This window comes from Sus scrofa, chromosome 1, assembly GCF_054392235.1.
Source record: "Sus scrofa isolate SSC_HxYL_T2T_F1_AM1 chromosome 1, Sscrofa_HxYL_maternal_Yorkshire_Landrace_v2.0, whole genome shotgun sequence".
Classification (NCBI taxonomy): domain Eukaryota; kingdom Metazoa; phylum Chordata; class Mammalia; order Artiodactyla; family Suidae; genus Sus; species Sus scrofa.
In genome coordinates this window covers 12,069,179-12,091,162 of record NC_139383.1, presented here as the reverse complement: position 1 = coordinate 12,091,162, position 21,984 = coordinate 12,069,179, and the positions used below count along the sequence as shown (strand labels likewise).

The 21,984-nt window shown below is 36.8% G+C and overlaps 1 protein-coding gene across 20 annotated transcripts in view; it reads left to right on the top strand.

Moving 5' to 3' along the window:
- Positions 1-21,984, top strand: part of SCAF8 (SR-related CTD associated factor 8) — a 233,395-nt gene that overhangs the window by 60,185 nt on the left and 151,226 nt on the right. For 9 of the 20 annotated variants that reach the window (XR_014844295.1, XR_014844296.1, XR_014844297.1 and 6 more), the window contains 11 exons: positions 1,076-1,207; positions 1,711-1,823; positions 3,241-3,434; positions 5,282-5,382; positions 8,155-8,268; positions 9,506-9,662; positions 11,541-11,674; positions 13,393-13,537; positions 15,415-15,483; positions 17,981-18,199; positions 19,264-20,728. Coding sequence is in view for 16 of the 20 variants with exons in the window: in XM_085023291.1 (XP_084879417.1) it covers positions 1,076-1,207; positions 1,711-1,823; positions 3,241-3,434; positions 5,282-5,382; positions 8,155-8,268; positions 9,506-9,662; positions 11,541-11,674; positions 13,393-13,537; positions 15,415-15,483; positions 17,981-18,199; positions 19,264-20,714 (2,829 nt within the window). In the remaining 4 variants the exon portion in view is untranslated. Of the gene's footprint in view, positions 1-1,075; positions 1,208-1,710; positions 1,824-3,240; positions 3,435-5,281; positions 5,383-8,154; positions 8,269-9,505; positions 9,663-11,540; positions 11,675-13,392; positions 13,538-15,414; positions 15,484-17,980; positions 18,200-19,263; positions 21,381-21,984 lie in introns of those variants that run through there. The other 11 variants (XM_021072049.2, XM_021072020.2, XM_085023267.1 and 8 more) reach the window with 3 other exon arrangements.

Sequence of the window (21,984 nt, the reverse complement as noted above, 5' to 3'; positions counted from 1 at the left end):
ACATATAACATGATATAGATTTAAGGTGTACAACATATTGATCTGATACAATTATATATTGCAGTATGACTGCCTCTGTAGTGTTAGCTAACACCTTAATATGTCAAATAATTATCTTTTTTTGGTGGTGGGGACAATTAAGATTTAACCCCTTAGCAACTTTGAAGTTAATAATACAATATTGTTGTCCGTAATCAACAATATTGGTTATATTTCTTTTATAGATAGACCCATTCGGAATTAGGTTCACAATCACAGAGTTTGTAGCAGTTTTGAATTGCTCTTCTTTGATAATTAGTCCAGTCGTTCCCAACTTGTGTACTCCCAGGAATTCTGCACTACCAGGAATTCTTTTTATTAATCTTCAACACCTGTGAGCATGTCTTAGTCATGTTTAACTAGGGAGTCATTTTTTCATGATAATCAGCTTCTCAGTTTTAGTTAACGCCATAATATATGTCACTGCTGATCAGGTTCATACTGATGAGAATCATGTAAGCAGTGTCAGTATATCAACTTGTAATTCTAATCCCAGGGGTAAAAAAAAATTCAAATTTTAGTTTCTATAATTAGGCCCCATGTTTATTAGACTTTCTAAAATGTTTTACATGTCCGAGTACTTCCTAATATTGTTTTGTGATTTCCTAGAAATGCAGGTGGGGAAAGGCCCAAGTTGAGAACTGTTTTTTTAGATTAGTGTTTTTGATATTGGAATTTGAGCTTTGTTTTCCTTCTGCACATGCAGTGTGTAACTTGGTTGTGTATTCATCATTTGTGATACATTCCCTTTATTCTTGATAGTGTATATTTGCCGCAATAAAAATTGTTTTGAGACCTACTTGATATTACCATTTTATTCTAGTATTACAGTCTCTGTCTGCCTTTTGTGAGGTGTTTTAAGTAAACTTGAATTTATACAAAAGTGTCATTTTAGATTGATCATAAAAGATGTAATACAGGATTTCTTTAGGTGTTTGGCTTCTTTTCAGAAATTTAATTGCGATGTTTGCATGTTTAAATTTTCATTTGTAATATTATTTCCTAATGTTTGTGTGTTCATCTACGTTCTCAATAGGCAACTCCTCAGGATAGTCAAGAAGGAACATTTGGGTCGGAGCATTCTGCGTCACCATCACAAGGAAGCAGTCAGCAGCATTTCCTTGAACCTGAAGCAAATTTAGATGATTCCATAGATATTCAGCAACAGGTAAAAAATAAATATTTTTCTGGGTCATAAATTTTTTAAATTGATTACAGAGAAAATATAAATAGAGTAATTTTTATTTTGTGTAGCATTTTTTTTATGTGTAAAATAATGTCAAGTTGAATGGTTTCCCCCCCACATTAAGCTTCACACTCTAACCTTTTAGTGTTACTGTGGTGATTTTTTTCTTTTTCTTTTTTTTTTTTTAGGGCTGCACCTGCAGCGTGTGGAAATTCTCAGGCTAGGGGTCGAGCTTGCTGCGGGCCTACACCACAGCAGTGAGGGATCTGAGCCACATCTGTAACCTACATCACTGCTCACAGCAGTGCCAGATCCTTTAACCCAAGGAGCGAGGCTAGGATTGAACCCGTGTCCTCATGGATACTACTTGGTTTCGTTACTGCTGAGCTGCAGCGGGAACTCTGGAAAATATTTTTAAGGCAGAATTACCAGTATATATGGAATCTCAACCAGGCATTTTGTTTGCTCTTCTTTTGACTTTCAAGGATATGGATATAGATGAAGGGCAAGATGGAGTGGAAGAGGAGAGCTTCGAACAAGAAGCAAAGAAGGTGGCTGTTCGTTCAAGATCAAGAACACATTCACGATCTCGTTCAAGGTTCTACAGTGTTACTTAAATAGCTATGTGTGAACTTTTAAAATGTTGGCTTTCTTTTTTTTTTTTTTGCTGTCCTTTATTTCTTTGCATCAGGATTAAAGGAAATGTTTTTCTGAGAGTGCATCATATTCTGTCAGAAGGACCATAATTCAGAACTTCGAAAGCAAAATATTTGTTAATGTTTTTAATTGCATATAGTTGTGGCCATTTATTTGAATAATTTATGTGAGTCACAGCAGTATTTTAAGACTTAGATTTTCAGTTATACCTGATTTCTGTTAATAATAAAATGATAATACCCAGGCTAGACTATTATTGCCTCTGAACACTTAAATCAAGCTAGAGGAATAGTGTTAGAAATTTCATTGTATTTCTTACATTCCATTCCCTCATTAATACCAAAAATGTTTTTATAAACATTAACCATATTAAACTATTATACAACGTCCTAGAAATGGTTTTCTTTGTGGGCTTTTCACCCTGGCTCATAAGGTACATCAGTGTACATGCTTATTCAATTTTGAGTTGAAGGTGCCTTTTTCTTAACCTGATAAATTTCTTTGGTGCACATATATATTGTTTTGTCATAAACTGTCTTAAAATGTAGTCATTAACCTTTAACACTTCTGTGCCCTATTTTCTACAAATGAATACCCCTGAAAATCTGAACAATAAATGCTGAAAGAGGGGCAGTATCTTCAATGACATTTTTAGTCATTCCTTTTGTGGTTCAAAAACTAAACTTGTATTTACCTCTTGCAAATGAGAGCATGTCACTTCATCTTTTTCCAAACTGCCCTCACTTCATTGAATTTTACAGTGTTAGTGCCAAAAACATCATTGTCGTAGCAGCACCTCCTTACTAAGTATTGCAAAACAAGTTCAATGGCATATGCTTGACAGGAAAAAAGAAACAGTGTTTCAGTATCATCTTATATTGTAATAAGTCAAGAACAATGAGATTTTAGAAATTGAGAACTTGTAAACAGTATTATATAGTGAACTAATGTTCTGGTAAAAACATTCTGTGGTTTTTAATTTAAAACCTGTTAACATCTTTATCACCTAAAAGATCTTTTTTGTTTGTTTATTTTCTTTGGTCTTTATCATTCCTGTTCTTGGCCCTTGTTTGAAAAATGAATTGGAAGATGCTAAGCAAAAGTGAGACCCTTACTGGAATCTCATCTTTTTTTTCCTCGTGGTTGCGAATAGTCACCCAGATTCAGTAAGAATCATTGCAGACAAACATCTGTGACTAGGGTGGACCTAAGCAGTATATAGATTTCAGAAAATGCATGTTTGATATTTGATTGTATTTAAACATTTCTTAAGAATTAACCCCCCCCACCTAAAAGTTTGAGAAATTTGATAGAAAAATAACATTGCCATTGGAAGTAAAATAAGATTATTTTTATAGATCACCAAGAAAACGAAGGTCTAGGTCGCGATCTGGTTCTCGAAAGCGGAAACACAGAAAGCGATCGCGCTCCCGTTCTAGAGAAAGAAAGAGGAAATCGTCACGTTCATACTCCAGTGAAAGAAGAGCTAGAGAAAGGGAGAAGGAACGGCAGAAAAAGGGGTTACCGCCAATTCGGTCCAAAACATTAAGTGGTGAGTGACGTACTTTTACCAAACTTTGGTTTCAGTAAATATTAAGAAAGTAGTTATCTGCTGCAAAGTCTCTTCGTTCTCAGACTAAAGAGTTGAAAACAGTTTTGGTAAGTGAGTAATTTTATTTTCGGTCTCTGTAATGTGATAGGGGAGAAAAGAAAAAGGAATAGCAGTTTCTACTCAGATACTAAAGTCATTGAGAGTTGCCTTTTTTTTTTTTTTTTAATACCATTTAGAAAATACAGCTTAAATATTGATTTATAAAGTAGACTAGGTTGTGTCTGTTAATGGGCACATGACTTCTGTGCACAGTGTCGTAATGAATTAATGAACACCAGGTCTGTAAGAATAATTACTATGTTTAAGGCTAATTACGAACTGTATCAGTATTGAAGGAGAGATTCCTATTTCCCTCCCTTATGTTTCTCAATCTATAATGCATGGTTAGAACAAATTTGTAGTAATGGGAATTTGTTTTGAGGAAGACCTAGGGGAGAGTTGACTTGGTAGGCATGTGAGGTACAGGAAAATAAGTTATAATTAGTGCCAAATTCTTCCTAAATGATTCTTAGTAATAGGTTTGTGGTGTTTCATTACAGCAGAAAAAGAAAACTAATACAATTGCCCTTTGAGACTTTGGTTGAATATTAAGTTATGTATGCATAGGGTGAGACTACATAAGACAGAGAACAAATAGCAGGAAAAAAACGATTTCTAGGGATCTGTTAATGATTCCTAAAAGCTCACGCAGGTCTAGAAGGCATTCAGGTTCTGAGCAGCCAAAGCAGAGAGACCTAATTGAAACCCACATTTGGTAGAGATCTTGGAATGGTCACATCGTAGTGTGGGCTGAATTAGCTCTAGAATAAAGCCTGCTCTAGCCTCTGTTGTAGATAAAATATAATGCAAAAGCTGGAAAATAATTTTTTTATGACGTTAACATAAATCTATTTATCTTACAACTCTGCAAATGTCAGCTGTACATATTTTTAAAGTGTCTTCAGGAAAAGGAGATGTTTATGGAGGCACGAATAGTGCAACCAGAAGTCGGCGAGATGTCTTAGGTGTAGCGTTCATTTATTAAAGGGAAGTGGCTTCTGACCCTGAAGTATCCCCAAGTGTTACATGATAGCAAATTAAGGAGTTCGGCTCCAGCCTTTTCTTTTGTGTATCTCCATGCAAATTATTCTTAAGGATATGATGCTGTTTTTATATTTTACTGTTGATTAGGGAGAAACATCACTTAATCATTCTAGCACAGAGAGATAATTTAAGATGCACAAATAGGATTTCAGTTAAAAGTGGCTTTGAAACTTTATTGCACATTAGAATTACCTACAGAATTTTAAAATTCCCAGTTCCCAAAATGGCCATACTCTACCTTGCATCATGTTTTAGAGTGAGACTCAGATATACACAGGTGATTCATGTATGCTGCCACACTTGAGAATATGTGATAATGCGAGAAGTTGACTTGGCATAGGTGTGAATTGGGTACTTGGTATTTTAGTTGATTTTAAACATAACAAATAAAAATGTCAAGTATTTTAGGCGTTCTCGCTGTGGCAAAGTGAGTTAAGGAACCAGCATTGTCTCTGGCAGCTCAGGTTTAATCCCTGGCCAGCACAGTGGGTAAGGATCCAGCGTTGCCACAGCTGTGGCTCAGATTTGATTTCTGGCCTGGGAACTTCCATATGCCGAGTGTGCAGCCAAAAAGAAAAAAAAATTTTTTTAAAATACACGATCTTAATTTTAATTTATTATTGTTACTAGTGCCTTTTCCCCAGCTGCTTGAAAGAAGTAACTGTCCATGTGATTTAGGCCTTTTGTCTCTTCTGTCTTGACAGTGTGCAGTACTACTCTGTGGGTTGGTCAGGTAGACAAGAAGGCAACACAGCAGGACTTAACTAACCTGTTTGAAGAGTTTGGACAGATCGAATCCATTAATGTAAGTATCAATTCTTAAATAATAGTTTATGGTTAAAAAAAATATGGAGTTTTCAACATTACCTTGGTTCCTCATTAGCCCAGGAATAGCTACCTTTAATCACATCTTTATAAGGATTATTTAATTCTAATCATTTTTGTGTTTATTCCATTGCTCTTGATCTCCTTACTTAATTACTTTTGCTCTTTTTAATGGAATTCTAACAAAATATTCTTAGGGGTTTTATAGCAGCATAGTGGCATTTGATTCCTAAAAGCATTGAAATGTTTGGAGTTCCTGTCGTGGCTCAGCAGAAACAAACCTGACTATGAAGTGGCAGGTTCAATTCCTGGCCCCGCTCAGTGGGTTAAGGATCTGGCATTGCATTGAGCTGTGGTGTGGGTCGCAGACATGGCTTGAATCCCCACGGCTGTGGTGCAGGCCAGCAGCTGCAGCTCCAGTTTGACCCCTAGCCTGGGAACCCTCATATGCTGTGGGTGTAGCCCTAAAAAGCAAAAAAAAAAAAAAAATTGAATGTTTGAGTTAGCAAGAGTCTTATGTGTGATCTGGTTTAATTACTTTTTATTTTTTTGGTAATGAACATGAAGAAGCTGAGTTAGAATTGTAATCACCTGCACATGAGCACATAGGCAGTGGTAGAGACACAACTGGACTTGAGGTCCAGTTTGTCAGCCTCTTCCCTCCCTTTCTCTGTCTGTCCTTCTCAGAGCAAACCTGAGGCAAGAAAACCCATGTGGCCAGGGCATCTCCAGTGACTTGAACGTAACTCACTCCTGGGCTTTATTCTTTCAGTGGATTCTAATCCTCTGAGCATTTTCTTCCTGAAGGGCTGTTGTTTTTCCTTTTGGGCTAAAACTAAGTAATGAAATGTTTCATCATTATTTATTTGTTTGAGGAGATTTATAATTCATTAACTCTCTGGTTCTACTCACCATTAATGTACTTTTATGTCTGTTGGATCTTTTTATCATTATTTACTTGGAAATTGGCTGGTTCTCCTTTCTAGTCTTAGATTCCTTATATTCCCAACATTTCTTACGTGACCAAACTTGACTTATTGATACTAATAACAGCACTCTTTATTTAAATTGAATTTGGTTATTTTGTATTTTGTTTTCAACTATGTAGGCTCTTCTTGGAGCCCCACAAGAAGCTGTTTATGTAGTTAAGATGTTGTTTTACCAGTGAGGAACCCACATGATTTGACTGAGTTACATGGATGATAAATAGTGGATTGGCTAATAAATAATAGGCGATAGGTTGAGTGTTTCAACTTCAGTATTTCAAATTCGTGTTTTTACACCATGAAAGTATTAGAGGCTTCTCTTTTTGTCTTTTTAAATTTCACCTGTCAGAACATAAGTAATCTTTCAGAGTCTGTGACCACATAACCTCTAAAATTTTTTCTGATTTTCTCTACTTTTAAACTAGTGGTTCTCAGCTCTAGCTGCATGTCATTTAGTTTGAGAAAATTTGGATATCGGTGGTCATTATCTTTAGATTAAAGATTGTTATCAAAGTACCGTAATTACATAGGCGATTTTGATGCAAAGCTAGGAATAACTGCTCTGGACACATCCTGAATCCAAGTAGCATTTTGGATTTTCACATTCCTTATGACATTTGTAGTCTTTCTTTTGCTGCAGTCATTTGGACATTAGTTTGCATTGTCTCCCCCTTCTTGTGTGTTAGCTTTTAAGAGCGTAGTAGTTGCAAGTAATAGGCACTAAGTTACGTTGTGAACTGAAGTGTACTGAATGGCTAAAGATAAAAATCAAGGATTTGAAAAATTGATGGGAGATGTATAAACCTTTCACTTGGTTTTGGGGGAGCTTGAAGACAAAGAAAAGTCCATTAGATCTAGCATTTAGTAGGTCATTAGCTTGAAGAAAATATTTTCAGTGGGTTGCAAAGGGGTTGGATCTGCATTATGAGAGATGTAAGGGTTTAGATAGACTGCTCTTTTGAAAAATTTGCTATTAAAGTGACAGCTTGAAATATTAGACTAAGGGAAGGGTTGTTTTGACAACTAGAGCTTATTATGTATTGAGTACTAATAAAGTGATAGAATACCTTTTGAGTTCTTCAAAAATAAGCTGAAATGCTCTGTATTTTTCTGAATTAATACATTAAAGATAATTTTATATCTGTAGACTGTAGAATAGTTAAATACTTTGTAAATAAAACTCTTGAGATTACAGTGAAGCTGTCTTCCTATTTATTATTTATGTTAAAACCTTTGTCCAGAGATACTTGGACAAAATTAAGTTTTATAAAATAGAAAAATGTTAATTTTACCATTTGTTGTTGTAGATTTTAGGTTTTCTATTAAGGATAAGAAACTTACTCAAAACAAAAATCCTTCTCACATTACTCAGCATGACACTTCCAACTTAAATGCTACTGTGAATAAATTGTACACCTTCAAATGTGCTGGCCATAAAGTGTTATTTTCCTTTTACCTGGTGGTATTATATGCATGTAATTACACATAGTTTTATCTGTTCTTCATTGTGTATTAAAGTTTTAAGATGTGTAGATAGTCAAGATTTCACATGTATAACATGGTTTATAAGAAGAGACCCAACTTGTTTTTGAGTTTCTTTTAAACGAAGTGATTGTGCGCGAATTACGCCAGTAAACGGATAGCTGGAGGACGAAAAGGGGAAACAGTTCAGTGTTAGGAGCCAGTGTTCTATGCCAAAACCATAAAATGCCAGAAGTGAATTGGCCTCCTTATACCCTTTCTAAAGAAAAAAATTTTTTTAATAGATGATTCCTCCCAGGGGCTGTGCTTATGTCTGCATGGTTCATCGACAAGATGCATTTCGGGCTCTTCAGAAACTCAGTTCCGGATCGTATAAAATTGGCTCCAAGGTCATTAAGGTGAGATTAAGGGCACCTCCTTGTGTTTTATTGGATTCTTAGAATGTTTCATCTAATTCATCTTCTTTTTTAATGTTATGGGCAAACCCTCAGAGAAATTTATTGTTTCGCTGAGTTCCCATTGTGGCTCAGTGGTAATGAACCCTAGCATCCATGAGGATGTGGGTTCGATCCCTGGCCTCGCTGAGTGGGTTAAGGATCTGGCGTTGCCATGAGCTGTGTTGTAGGTCACAGATGTGGCTTGCATCTGGCTTTGATTGCTGTGGTTGTGGCATAGTCTGGCAGCTGCAGCTCTGATTTGACCCCTAGCCTGGGAACTTCCATATGCCGCACATCCAGCCCTTAAAAAAAAATTTTAAAAATGGCAAGAAGGAAATTTAATTATTTTAGTATTGTTGAATTGTAAAATTAGCTGCAGGTAAAACCAAAACCTTACTCAAACAGTTCTTTGAAACCACACATGCACAGTTCTCATAGTCAACCAGTCACCATTTTATGTGAACTATTTTGTTTTTACAAGTTCATATTCCATTCACTCCTTCCCAGTGCTTCCTAAGCCTACCCCTTAATTCTGTTATTAATGTCTCCTTTTTAACGTCTCATACAGCTGAAGGGTTTATGTAAAAGTATATTTTTATTTTCCTACTAGTCTTTACACTGAGTATATTTTTGGTGTGTTTTTCCATTTTTACTTTTTGTAACTAATTTACATTTTGTTTCTGCTATTTGAAGATAATTTATTCCACCAGTTTTTGCAACTGAATTAAATATATTAACTACTTTCAAGGGAGTTAATATATCTGTGCTTTGTCATTTTATGGTGGAGAGTTTCTCTGCTAAACTAAAGCGTCACTGGTTTCCCCTTTTCTGGAGTAGCAAGATTTTATTTAAATTAACTATTCTAATTATTACTAATATAGATTGACACCTTTTGTGGTGAAAAGTAGATTTGGATTATTTCTGGAACTGTATTGTTTTAAAGTCTTAATAAGAAATGGAAATAAACTCCATGTTATAAATAACATCACTGTCTAATGGAGGTTTTATTTTACAAACAAAATCGGAAGATGTACGGAAAAAATTTCCTTGCCTAGTGTTATTCGGGCAGTGATGCTTTGCCTGTTCAATTGATTTTTAAGACTAATTTTATTTGCATTTACATTGTTGGTATATAATTTTGTATGTTTTGCCTTGTTTTTACATGAACTTTCTTTTTTCTTCACCTTATTTTTGGTAGATCGCTTGGGCTTTAAACAAAGGTGTAAAAACAGAATACAAACAATTCTGGGATGTGGATCTTGGAGTTACGTATATACCATGGGAAAAAGTTAAAGTGGATGACTTGGAAGGTTTTGCAGAAGGAGGCATGATTGATCAGGAAACTGTAAATACTGGTAAGAACACCAGCGATGGTTTTGTTGTTTAAAAATACGTGTATGCCTGAAAAGATGTAATTGATAAGAGTTTTATATGATAGGATGAATTGTGTTTACTTCCTTGACTCTCTCCACCCCACCTCATGCAAAAGAGGGGGAAAAAATGAAACATTATCCTGTCCAGTGGATGTGCTTAACGGACTTTATAAGTTTCAGGGTATCGATAATGTTCTGGAACTCTGGCAGTGTAGCATTTTTTCATATTTGTCTTTCAAAAACTCTCAGTCTTTGAGAGATTTGTATATATGGAGGCTTTTTTAAGCTAATTATTTCTAATGAGACTGGGGATTTAGGAAGTTTCTTCAAAAAACTTCGTAGATTATTTTGATTAGTATCTATGTTGAGAATGGCAGGAATAGACTTTTAGAGAGCTGCAGTTCAGATTCATGCAGTTCTAGAAAGCTTATAACCAAATGATAATCCAGGCTGTTCTTTTTAAAAGTTTGTCTTTGTTTTTTAAAATTTTGTTTTAAATTAACAGAATGATTAGCAGTTACAACCAATAAGAAATCTTAAAATGGATACTTAGAAAAGGATTGAAATATGATGTCTACCTTATTTCTTTACATCTTAGCTCTTCTACCAAAAGTAGCTAATTTTCAGAATAGTATTTTTGTTCTCAAGCTGATGCATGTATTTTCAAACACTTTTTCAGTTTTTTTTCTTGTCATTCTCTCTGTCTCTCTCCCACTCTCTTTTTGATGGATGCTCCTCCAGAACATTTATTCATTCAGAAAAATACTTGTTTTTACTGTGTGCCAAGTATAATTTTAGTGACTGGGATTATGCCAGCGAGGCAAACAGACCAAAATCCGTAAGGAGTGTACATTGTAGAACAGGGGTTGACAGCCTTTAACAGCCCATTAGCCAGGCCTTACTGGCAGCTCGTTCTGTAATAGAGTTTTATTGAAACATAGCCGTGCTCAGTTGTGTTTATCTATTGCATATGACTTTTTAAAATTCAGTCAGTAGAGTCACTGTAACAGGTCACATGGCCCCCAAAGTCTAAAATACTTAAAATAGGAAAAGTTTGCCAATCCATGTTCTCGTGGAGAAAAACGAATGATAAAATAAACTTGATAATTTCGAAGAGTTTTGAGGAAACATGGAACGGGGGTGGGCAGTATGGGTTCGGAGCTGTTGCAGTATTAAGTGGTTGAAGAAGGTCTAATAGGAGAAGGTGATGCTCCGAGAGGTGAGATATACGACTCTCTGGGGAAAGAGCCTTTCATACAGAGAGAACAGCAAGGGCACCATCTCTTACAAATCATGAGAAACAGACAACACCATGAGACTGGTATGGCTTGAGTTTGGTGGGGCGTGCGTAGTGGGAGCTGACGTCAGAGAGGTACAGAGGGGCAGAGTCCTGTAAAGTCTTACTGGTCATTCTAATGACTTTGAGAGAGGTGAAGAACCTTTGGAGGAACCTTTAGAGCTTCTTTGTTCTATTTTTGCATAGCCTTATTTTCAGAAAGATTTTCTGTATTGGGTCAGTACTTCCTTGTTGGTCTCCTCTTGAACCTTGTGACAAAATAAAGAACAAGGATGGTCTTTGAGATATATACCTATTATGTCCCTTTAAAGTGTTTTCTCTAGAATAAATATTTTAGTGTCTCTGATTTGTACCTTGTGTCATGCTGGTTTGAACTCTTTAGTATCCTAATCAGATTTATCTTGGTAAAACCAAATAGGTTGGCACCTATAGTTGTGGACATGTCTTTAAACATGCGCCAGGGTAGTCGAGGGGCTATGCAGACATCAAATAAATATATACATAAAAACAAAATGAAAAGTTGCACCTATTCCGAGGAAATCAGTTTCACATATTTTGTTTAGAGTGGGAAACTGTGAAAAGCTCAGAACCGGTTAAAGAGACGGTCCAGACGACTCAGAGCCCCCCTCCAGTTGAAAAGGAAACAGTGGTCACGACCCAGGCAGAGGTTTTCCCTCCGCCTGTTGCTATGTTACAGGTTAGTGCCGTTTTTGTTATTGCTTAATGTGTTTTCTTACATTTCTGTTTTTGTTCGTGTGTTTACTTTATAAAACATGTAGGGAGTTCCCTGGTGGCCTAGTGATGAGGGATCTGGTGTTATCACTGCTATGGCTCAGGTTCAGTCCCTAGCCTGGGAACTTCCACATGCTGCAGGCGTGGCTAAAATAAATAAATAAGTAAAATAAGACTTGGAGGAAATTGTCCAAAAGGGATTAATATTAAATACAAGCATTTTTGAAAACTTCATTTTAGAAAAGAGTTCATATTTAAATGTTCATTTATTGAACAAATATTTGTTGATTGCCTGGTCTGCATGCAGCAGGCGCTGTCCTAGGCACCTGGGATATGGATACATCGGTGAAAAAAGAAACAAACACAAATCCCTGCCCTCATGGAGCTTTTGTTTTCAATAGGGGAGACAGAAGATAGAAGTTGATTAAATGATGTGGGAGGGAAAAGGTAGTGAAAGGACCATCAGGAGTGTCTGGGTAGCCACTTCAATAAAATGGTCAAGATGGACTTAATTAAGAACATGGCGTTTGAGCCACAAGTTAAAGGTGCTGAGGCAGTTAACTGTGTGGCTGTCTGAAGAAGAACAGTGGAGGCCAAGGGAATAAGCAGTGCACAGGCCCTGGCCGGGAGTGAGCGGCAGCTTAGTGCAAGTGAGACCTCTAGAGGGACTTTGGTTTTCACCCAGCCAAGATGGGAAGAAAGGAGCGACTTGATCTGGCTTAGAGTTTTGAAGGCTTACACTGGCAGCTGCTCTGAGAATGGTGTAGTGCACATTGGTAAAAGCAGGGAGGCCAGTTAAAAGACAGTTGCAACAATCCAGATGAGAGGAGCTGGTGGCTCAGACGGGACTGATAGCATGGAGGCAGCAGAACGTTGTCAGATACTAAGTGTATTTCTGATAGTTTGACAAAGAACAGGGGCAAAATTTTGGGTCTGAGAAATTAGAAAGACGAAGTTAACCATTATCTGAGAATGGGAAATTCTGTGGGAAGTGTGGTTTGAGGAAGGACAGTTGGGAATTCAGTTTTTGTGTGTGAAGTTTGAACTTTCTAGACAACAAAGTTGAGGTGTTGAAAAGACCATTGATATAATTTGAGCTTTAGGGGAGAAGAATAGCCACAGTGCAGACAAACATTTGGGGATTATTGTACTTAGGATGAATAAAAGAATTTATGCTTCTGAGTAGAAAACAAATTAATGAGAAATTTGAGCCATTTTAAAGCTTTCAGTGACATACTGCCTGATGGTGATTAGATCACATAACACGGCTAGATATAATAAACTTAGTGGGACATGGCAGTTTAAAATTGAGCATGACAGGAGTTCCCTGGTGGCCTGGTGGTTAAGAATTCAGTGTTGTCACTGCTATGGCTCAGGTTCGATTCCAGGCCCAGGAACTTCTGCATGCCACAGGAGCAGCCTACATAATTAATTAGTTATTAATTGAGCATGATATTTGCTATTCATGAAGGTGCCCATTATTTTATGTCATTTGAATATGAGATTTCACGATCTCCATATATACTCTCTGTTGAAAAATACTGCCTTGGGTTCTTACCTTAGGTTCACTTACAAGAATCCAGAAAGGAAAAAAAAAAAGAAACAAATAATTCATCTTTGGTTGTTCTAAGATATAATCACTGCAAGTGGATAAAACGATACATTTTATTTTCTACCCACAAGATTCCAGTAGCTCCAGCAGTGCCTGCAGTTAGTTTAGTCCCACCAGCATTTCCTGTGTCAATGCCAGTTCCTCCTCCTGGATTCAGTCCAATTCCTCCACCTCCTTTTCTCCGAGCAAGTTTTAACCCTTCACAACCACCTCCTGGTAAGAAACTTTCATCTTATTATTTTAACCCTATTTAGAATGCTATTTAAATTGTTCATCTTCCAGGCTTAAATGCTGTATATGGCGCAGTGATTCTCAAACCTCAGATTACATCCAAATTACCGGGAGGGCCTTAGAGCACAGATTGCTGGGCCCAGCCTCTTTCTGAGTCAGCGGGACTGAGGTGGGGCAGGATAGTTGCACGCCTAACAAGTTCCTGACTGACAACTGCCCGACTGATGCCCGTTGTTGGAGGACCGCACTTCACAAAGCACTGACAGAGAAGAGAAATGGAATCCTTTAAAAATCATTGAAATGCTCTTAAAATAATTTGTGTTGAAGTTTCCATATCAGAGTGCTCTGTAGTTATTCATCAGAAAGAATGTGTTAAGTTGTATAAATTGGTCCTCTTAAAAATCATTAGATTTCAGTTTTGACATTAGAGATGATATCTTAAAGTGCTAATTGAATTCACAATACTTATTTTGACCTAGTAAATTATTGATAAAAGTTCTTTGAATCAGTGTTTAAAGGTAAAAACTAGATTAACACATATCAATTAAGTATAAATAATTACTTGCATAACTTAGAACTTTTAGTATTAGATCATAGGTTTAGAAGAATAGGGAGAGACAATACAAGAGATCAAATGATATATATTGTTTTTCAGAACTGTTTTGAACTTTATATGTTATTTGCATATTATAGAAAAGAATTACAGAATCGATTTCTGTAATTTAAGTTTTTAGCCACTGATAGAGTTCAGCAGGGACAAAAAGTAAATTCACCATCTGAGAATGGTTGTAATTTGTCATGTTATGTAAAATTTTAAATTACAGTTTGATACATAATTTGTAGTTGATATAGATTTTTGTAAGAACTTTATCTTTTTATATTTCAGATATTGGCAAATTGTTCTTGTCTGACACCATCTGTGTTTATGATTTAAAATTAAGATTTTTTTCAGAAGATATTTTTAAATTAAAAACCATACCATATGGATTTTTTAGCATTCATTTCTTGAAAATCACGTATCTGTATTTTTCATTATTTTTAGCCACTATTTTCTAAAAGGACTTTAGCAGTAGCTCTGTTTTTGTCTTTTAGGGCTGCACCTGCAGCATATGGAGGTTCCCAGGCTAGGGGTCAAATTGAAGCTGTAGCCCCCGGCCTACGCCACAGCTACAGCACTGCAGGATCTGAGCCGCGTCTGCAACCTACACCACAGCTCATGGCAACACGGGATCCTTAACCCACTGAGCAAGGCCGGGGATCGAACCTGTGTCTTCATGGATGCTAGTCGGGTTCATTAACCACTGAGCCATGGTGGGAACTTCCAGGTCTGTATTTAAAAAATGCAAGGAAGCAGGTTTATAGTTTGATTATCTGATGTTTAAAACCATAAAACAGACAATATTAAATTTTTTTTTAGTTTTTATTAAGATTTCAATACTCAGAACAAAATATAGTGATACTCAAGGTTAATGAAAATCGTCTGATCTAGTGAGTAAACAGCATATATATATATCAAACAAATACAATATAGCACATTTTACAGAAGTCATTATTGCAGCTTGAAATAAATGTTTACCTACTCATGCAGTCACCACACTAACATAAACAGGTTGTCTGGCTTGAATTAATCTTTGATACTTACAGCTTCATAGACCACAGGATTTAAACAAATGAGTGAAATAGATAAGCTCATGTTAAGAATCATAAAAGTAATTTTTTATATGGAAAATATATTCAAATGTGAGGTTTAGTAGTGACTGTTTTAAGACTGTAGAATTTCATTTAATAACTGTTGAAATCTTTGATTTAAAGGAAAGTAACTTTTTTTGTTATTTTATTTTTGGTCTCTTTTTCCCATGTAGGTTTCATGCCACCTCCAGTTCCACCACCTGTTGTACCACCACCTACTATCCCACCAGTAGTACCAACATGTGAGTTTTCTACCTGAAGAATTTTCTTGGAGTTCCCTTTGTGGCGCAGTGAGTTAAGGATCTGGTGTTGCCTCAGCTGTGATGCAGGTCACAGCTGTGGCTGGAATTCAGTCCCTGGCCCAGGAACTTCCATATGCTGCCAGTGTGGCCAAAAAAGAAAAGGATGTTTTCTTTACCTATGGTAGTGTTAATAATACATGTCGGTTCTCATTCTTGTGACGTACTGTTAATCTTTTTATTCTCAGAGTATTCAGACAAATGCATTTTTTTGTTAAATGCTTTCTAACAAAGTTGTCCATATTCAGATTTGCCGTATTATGATTGTTTTATTTTAATCAAAAGCCAGAGAAGGGTTCTTACATGGTATTTGTGTGGGGATTTTTTGTTTGTTTTGTGTATTAATTGTCTTAATATAGAGTAGCCCCACCCAAACCTCCCTTTTTAAAATTCTTCGTGTCTTTGACTTGTCGACACAGTTCACTTCTGTATGCAGCATCCCAAATAATGGATTTGGGTTTTTTGCTTCTTTGCGGTATTGAATTTGTTGCTCTGTCTCCTCGAATCTCGACGTTTTTAGCACCATAGGCTTGTTTAGAATAAGCTTCAACTGTTTTGATCAGGATGCTTACAGGTGGGGTGCTGGATGGACTTGATATTCCATCACATCAGGAGCCATGCAGTACCTTGTCCCACTTTCAGCGATGTTAGAATGGATCAGAGCATCAGGTATTAGGACCTAGCCATCAAAAAAGAGTTGCCCTTCAGATTTTCCTCTGATGGTTTCATCCTATGATTGGTATTGCCTGAATCTACTTTTCATTAGTTGCAAAGTAGTGATCTTCCAAATTTTATAATTCCTTCCACTTTTCTTTTTTTCCTTTGTTTGTTTGTTTGTTTGTTTGTTTGTTTGTTTTGGCCACACCCTCAACGTGTGGAAGTTCCCAGGCCAGGGATCAAACCTGTGTACAGCAGCGACCTGAGCTGCTGCGCTGACAATGCTGGATTCTTAACCCGCTGTGCCACAGGAGAACGCCCTCCTTCCACGTCTTAGATTTTTTTCTGTAAAGAAAAACTTTCTCTTAGCTCATAGTATTTAGTTACCTTGAAGTGTAGATGTACAGGATCCTAAGTGTGGATGCCCAGTTCTTTCCTATAAGTGCCTTTTTCCAAGTAATGAGTTCTGTGGGGATTACCTTGATACGCAGTGACTGAAGAGGGAGTGGATTTTTCTTATTTCTCCTTCTCCTCTACTTTTTTCTTTCTTCATTTTTTGTAGTGTTTAAGGACTAATGGATTTTTACTTCCAAACGGTTGCATTCACTTTTCTTTTTGAAGTTCTCTTATATTTTTAAACTCTTCGAACCTTCATTGTTTAGACAGCATTAGGATCCTTTTTCTGTTACCGTTGGTTAATTAGGAAGAATTGTTTATTCTTTCTGAAAATTAGAAGAGTGCTCAGAAGCCATTTCCGAATTCACCATTCATAGAGACTCGTCTTACTTAGAGTTTACCTCCCAGTTATTTCTCCTTACTTTCACTCATTTTAGAAAGTCTGGGGTCCATTAAAGGAGAAAGAGAAATAACTGTGTATTAAGGTCCTCACCTGATTGTTCACACTGTCTCATTCAGCTTTCATAATTTCCATACATGATCCTGGGTGGTCTTATCCCTGTCTTACATCTCTGTTGTGTGCCAGCAGTTTGTCTAGGTAGTCTGGAGTTAAATGTGAGCATAAAACAGTTTCTAAAATCCCAGAGTACATGGTTTAATAGTGTAGTGGCATGAATTGGTCTAGAAATTCTGATTATTTGATTGTGATTTTATGTTTCTCTGGTTTTGATTTTTAACATATAAATGACATACACAAGGGTTTTCTATCCATTTTTAAAAATGAAACGTTTATACTTTTTTCTTTGGGGTTCTCATCTAACCTCGTTTGTCAAAAAGTAAATTGTGAGGAGCCTAGTCCTTATAATTTCAAGGGGATTGGGCAGATTTTCATTCTTGTATTTGTTGGTCTGCACCAATCATTTCTGTATATTTAGATATTCATATACTGTCATCCTTGAAAAATTACGATTTTTGTTTTTGGAGGGGGCTGGGATTTTCTTAAATATGAGTCCTATTTTTCTTGAAAATATTTCCAAAATTTTTTTTCCTATTTTTAAAAAATAAAGCTTTCTAAATACAGTTTAGCCTCTTCATGATGGCTCATTTGTCATTTTGAACATTATCATAAAATGTGGTGGGTAATACAGATATGCCATTACATTATACACTCAACCTGCCAAAGTTAGTTTTCATTATAAATGAAATAAAGGGACCAAAAGAGAACTCAGATGTGTCTTGTTAACCAAGCGGTCTTACCAGATACCTGGGGAAAGAGGAAAGGAAGTCATTTAAAACTTTGGCAAGACCCATGTTGGCTATACCTAACTTAGCACATGAATTGATTAGCTAATTCAATCTGAAATATATATTCTCCTTCTTTAAACAGCTTTAGTGCAGCCACCATTATCTATGACTCCAGAAACTGTGAAAGATGTTGGATTTGGTAGCCTTGTTTTACCAGGTGGTTCTGTTGCCAGCAGTCTTGCTACTTCCACTCTGCCAGCCGGAAGTGTTTTTAATCCTCCAACTAAACAAGCAGAGCCTGAAGAAAAAGTACCTCATCTTTTAGACCACCAGATTTCTTCTGGTGAAAACACCAGATCAGGTAAAAACAAAACAAAACACCAAAAACCCAAATCAAAAGAAATCCCCAGAAATACATAGTTAAATCATAAGTACTACAGTACTGCTTCTTTATGTTGGTGTCAATTCTTTTTTTTTTTTTTTTTTTTTTCGCTTTTTAAGGCTGCTCCTGTAGCATGTGGAAGTTCCCAGGTTAGGAATCCAATTGGAGCTGCAGCTGCCGGCCTATAACCACAGCCACAGCATCTCAGGAACCAAGCCACATCAGCGACTCCAGATCCTTAACCCACTCACCCATTGAGTCCAGGACTCAAACCCGGAATCCTCACGGGTACTAGTTGGGTTCGTTACCAGTGAGCCAAGATGGGAACTGCTGTTGGTGTTAATTCTGAGGCGACATGCATGTATAACTGGTTCAGTGCACAAATAATGCAGTTTAAAAAAAAATAAGAATCACTATCTCCTAAAATTTCCATTAAAAACCAGTTTGGCATTCTGTTCAGGATAGTATAGATTTTGACACCTTTCCATTAAGACTCCACCTTTGTTTTTGGCCTAGTGGGACTTTTTTTTTTTTTTTTTTTTTTTCTCTTCTCCCTATTGGGACTGTTTTAATGTGTTGTTATCAAAATAAAATTGCACAAAATATGTGTACTTATGAAAGATTAAAATGAGCAAGAGTCAAGTATAAGACTACCAGGTATTCAGCTAGGTCTAGAAGATAAATATGGTATTTGAAAGCAAGAAGTTTTTTTTTGTTTTTTTTGTTTTTTTAGTGTATTGAGAATTGTTTGTACTTTAGAAAGACCTTTGCTAAAGGCGGACAGTCAGTGTAAAACTTGACCTTTTTTGTTTATCTTGAAAAGATTTAATATGAAGATTTTAGGTAATAGCCCCACTTATGTTTTAATACTTAAATATCGCTATGCATGGTATTAATTTTTATTATCTAGTATACCTTGGCCTTTGGGGGTACAGTAGCTGATGAAGCTAACTACTGGAAATTATTGCATTAATAATTAGAAATATAGGTTCCTTTTCACACCAGAATGACAGCTTGTATAATTTTTCTTCTTTCCACTTTAGTGATTCCAAATGATATTTCAAGCAACTCTGCAATTTTAGGAGGACAGCCGCCAAATGTGACAAGCAATTCTGGGATTCTGGGAGTCCAAAGACCAAATGTATCAAGTAATAATGAAATCCTTGGAGTCCGGCCGTCTAATGTTTCCAGTGGTTCTGGGATTATTGGACCCCAGCCACCAACTATTCTAAATAACTCTGGAATTTTGGGAATACAGCCACCAAGTGTGTCGAGTAGTTCTGGACTTTTGGGGGTGCTTCCCCCAAATATACCTAACAGTTCTGGACTCATAGGAGTACAGCCACCCGGGGTTCCAAATCCTGGACTGTTGGGAACACAGCCACCAGCTGGGCCTCAAAATTTGCCCCCTTTGAATCTTTCTAATCAAAGGATGCCTGCAATGCCAATCTTAGACATTCGTCCAGGACTCATACCACAGACTCCTGGGCCACGATTCCCTTTAATACAGCCTGGAATTCCACCCCAGCGGGGACTCCCTCCCCCATCAGTACTTGATGCAGCTCTTCATCCACCACCCCGTGGTCCTTTTCCTCCAGGGGATATTTTTAGTCCACCTGAAAGACCTTTTCTGGTTCCCGGAAGACAAAGTGTAGACAATGTCAGTAATCCAGAAAAAAGGATACCGCTTGGAAATGATAATATTCAACAGGAAGGAGATAGAGATTACCGGTTTCCTCCCATGGAAACCAGGGAAACCATCAGTAGGCCGCCCCCGGTGGATGTTAGGGATGTGGTTGGACGGCCTGTAGATCCGAGAGAAGGTCCTGGAAGGCCTCCGTTAGATGGTAGAGAGCATTTTGGAAGACCTCCTGTAGATATTAGAGAGAATCTTGTGAGGCCAGGCATAGATCATCTTGGTCGGAGAGACCACTTTGGCTTTACTCCAGAGAAGCCGTGGGGGCATAGAGATTTCGACGAGAGAGAGCATCGGGTTCTGCCTGTCTATGCGGGGCCGAAAGGCTTACATGAAGAAAGAGGGAGATTTCGGTCTGGAAACTATCGGTTTGATCCTAGAAGTGGTCCTTGGAACAGAGGATTTGGACAAGAGGTTCACAGAGATTTTGATGACCGCAGAAGACCCTGGGAGAGGCAAAGGGACAGGGACGACAGAGATTTTGATTTCTGCAGAGAAATGAACGGAAATCGGCTTGGACGAGATAGAATTCAGAACACCTGGGTCCCCCCACCTCATGCTCGGGTTTTTGATTTTTTTGAAGGGGCCACTTCGCAACGAAAAGGTGATAATGTGCCTCAGGTTAATGGTGAAAATACCGAGAGACATGCTCAGCCACCACCTTTACCAGCACAGAGCGATCCTGAACTTTATGAAAAACTGACATCTTCAAGTGAAATAAGCAAGGAGAAGAGTGACACAGTTGCTGATATAGAAAGTGAACCAGTGGTAGAAAGCACAGAAACTGAGGGGACATAATCATCACTCAGTAGGTAAAAGATACATTTTGTAAAGTTGTCATCTCTCTGTAATAGATTAATGGCTGACTGGACCATAGTTGTTCACTTTTGTCTGCCAGAATTAAGTTAATCTGATGTTCATGTTCACCTTTCTCTTAAAATAATTGTACAACTGACTTGTATAGACATTGTTCTTAATATGAACATGGTAGGTAAACATTTTTTTATTTTTCTGATAAAATATAAATGTTGCCCCCAGATTCTTTTAACTTCAAGGAAATGAATAACAGCTTGTCAGAGACTTCCTATGGAAGAAGGAATTTTTTAGATACTACCATTAGGTTGGATATGGTAATAGATATATTTCAAATAGCAAGTGGTGGTATATCTTATCCATATCTTTAGGCTGCTGCAGAATTTTAAGGTAATAGACAAAGCTGTGATATTTTATGCAAAGACTGGCTCTAGATATTTGAGGAGCACAATACAGAGATTTTAAAAAGTGATTTTGTAAAATCTACACTATGGTCTCTGTTTCTCCAAAGTAAGTGTTTGTGATTTGTTCCTCATACTCAGTGAGTGAAAAAGAAAAAAGAAAACAAGAAAACAACATAAATATTAAAGTACGTTTCAATGTTGGGTGAATTTTGTTTTTAGATGCCAATAAAACTTATTTGTTTGATAACAGTGTTCTAGGAATTGTATTTTTTTAACCTACAAATTCTTATAACCATGGATCATTAGCAGCATGTGCTTAGTTGTTGCAGAAGTTCTCTATTACCCTTAATAACAACAAAGAACTATGTGGTGGAAAAGCATGTACTTTGATATAAAAATCATGCCGTCTCATTAGTATGTATGTAATATATTTGTATATTTACTGTGTTAAGTCATGGAGTGTTTCTGTTTCTCTGTATGTCTGTTTCATGCACATACAGAGAAAAATAGAAAGCTGACAGTTTAGATAATAAAATACTCTTTAGAACTGGATAGAAAATCAGAGACATTTGGCTATTGGCTAATTGACATTGCTCATAGTTATAGCCCTTAGCCTTTATGATGATGATAAAATAAGAAATATCGTAAAGAAATATGTGGCAGTTTGGCAGTTCTTTTTTAATGTAGTAAGCATGAAGCCAGATTTAGCAAGGAGCCGAATTTCACGTAAATGCTTGCATTGCTTTATTTCACACTATATTTGCTATTCTGCATAGGTAGTGCTTGTACTAAAAGTACTTACTGGTCACTTGCCTGAGGTGAATTTCTGAATTGCCCAAAATGTAGAGTGG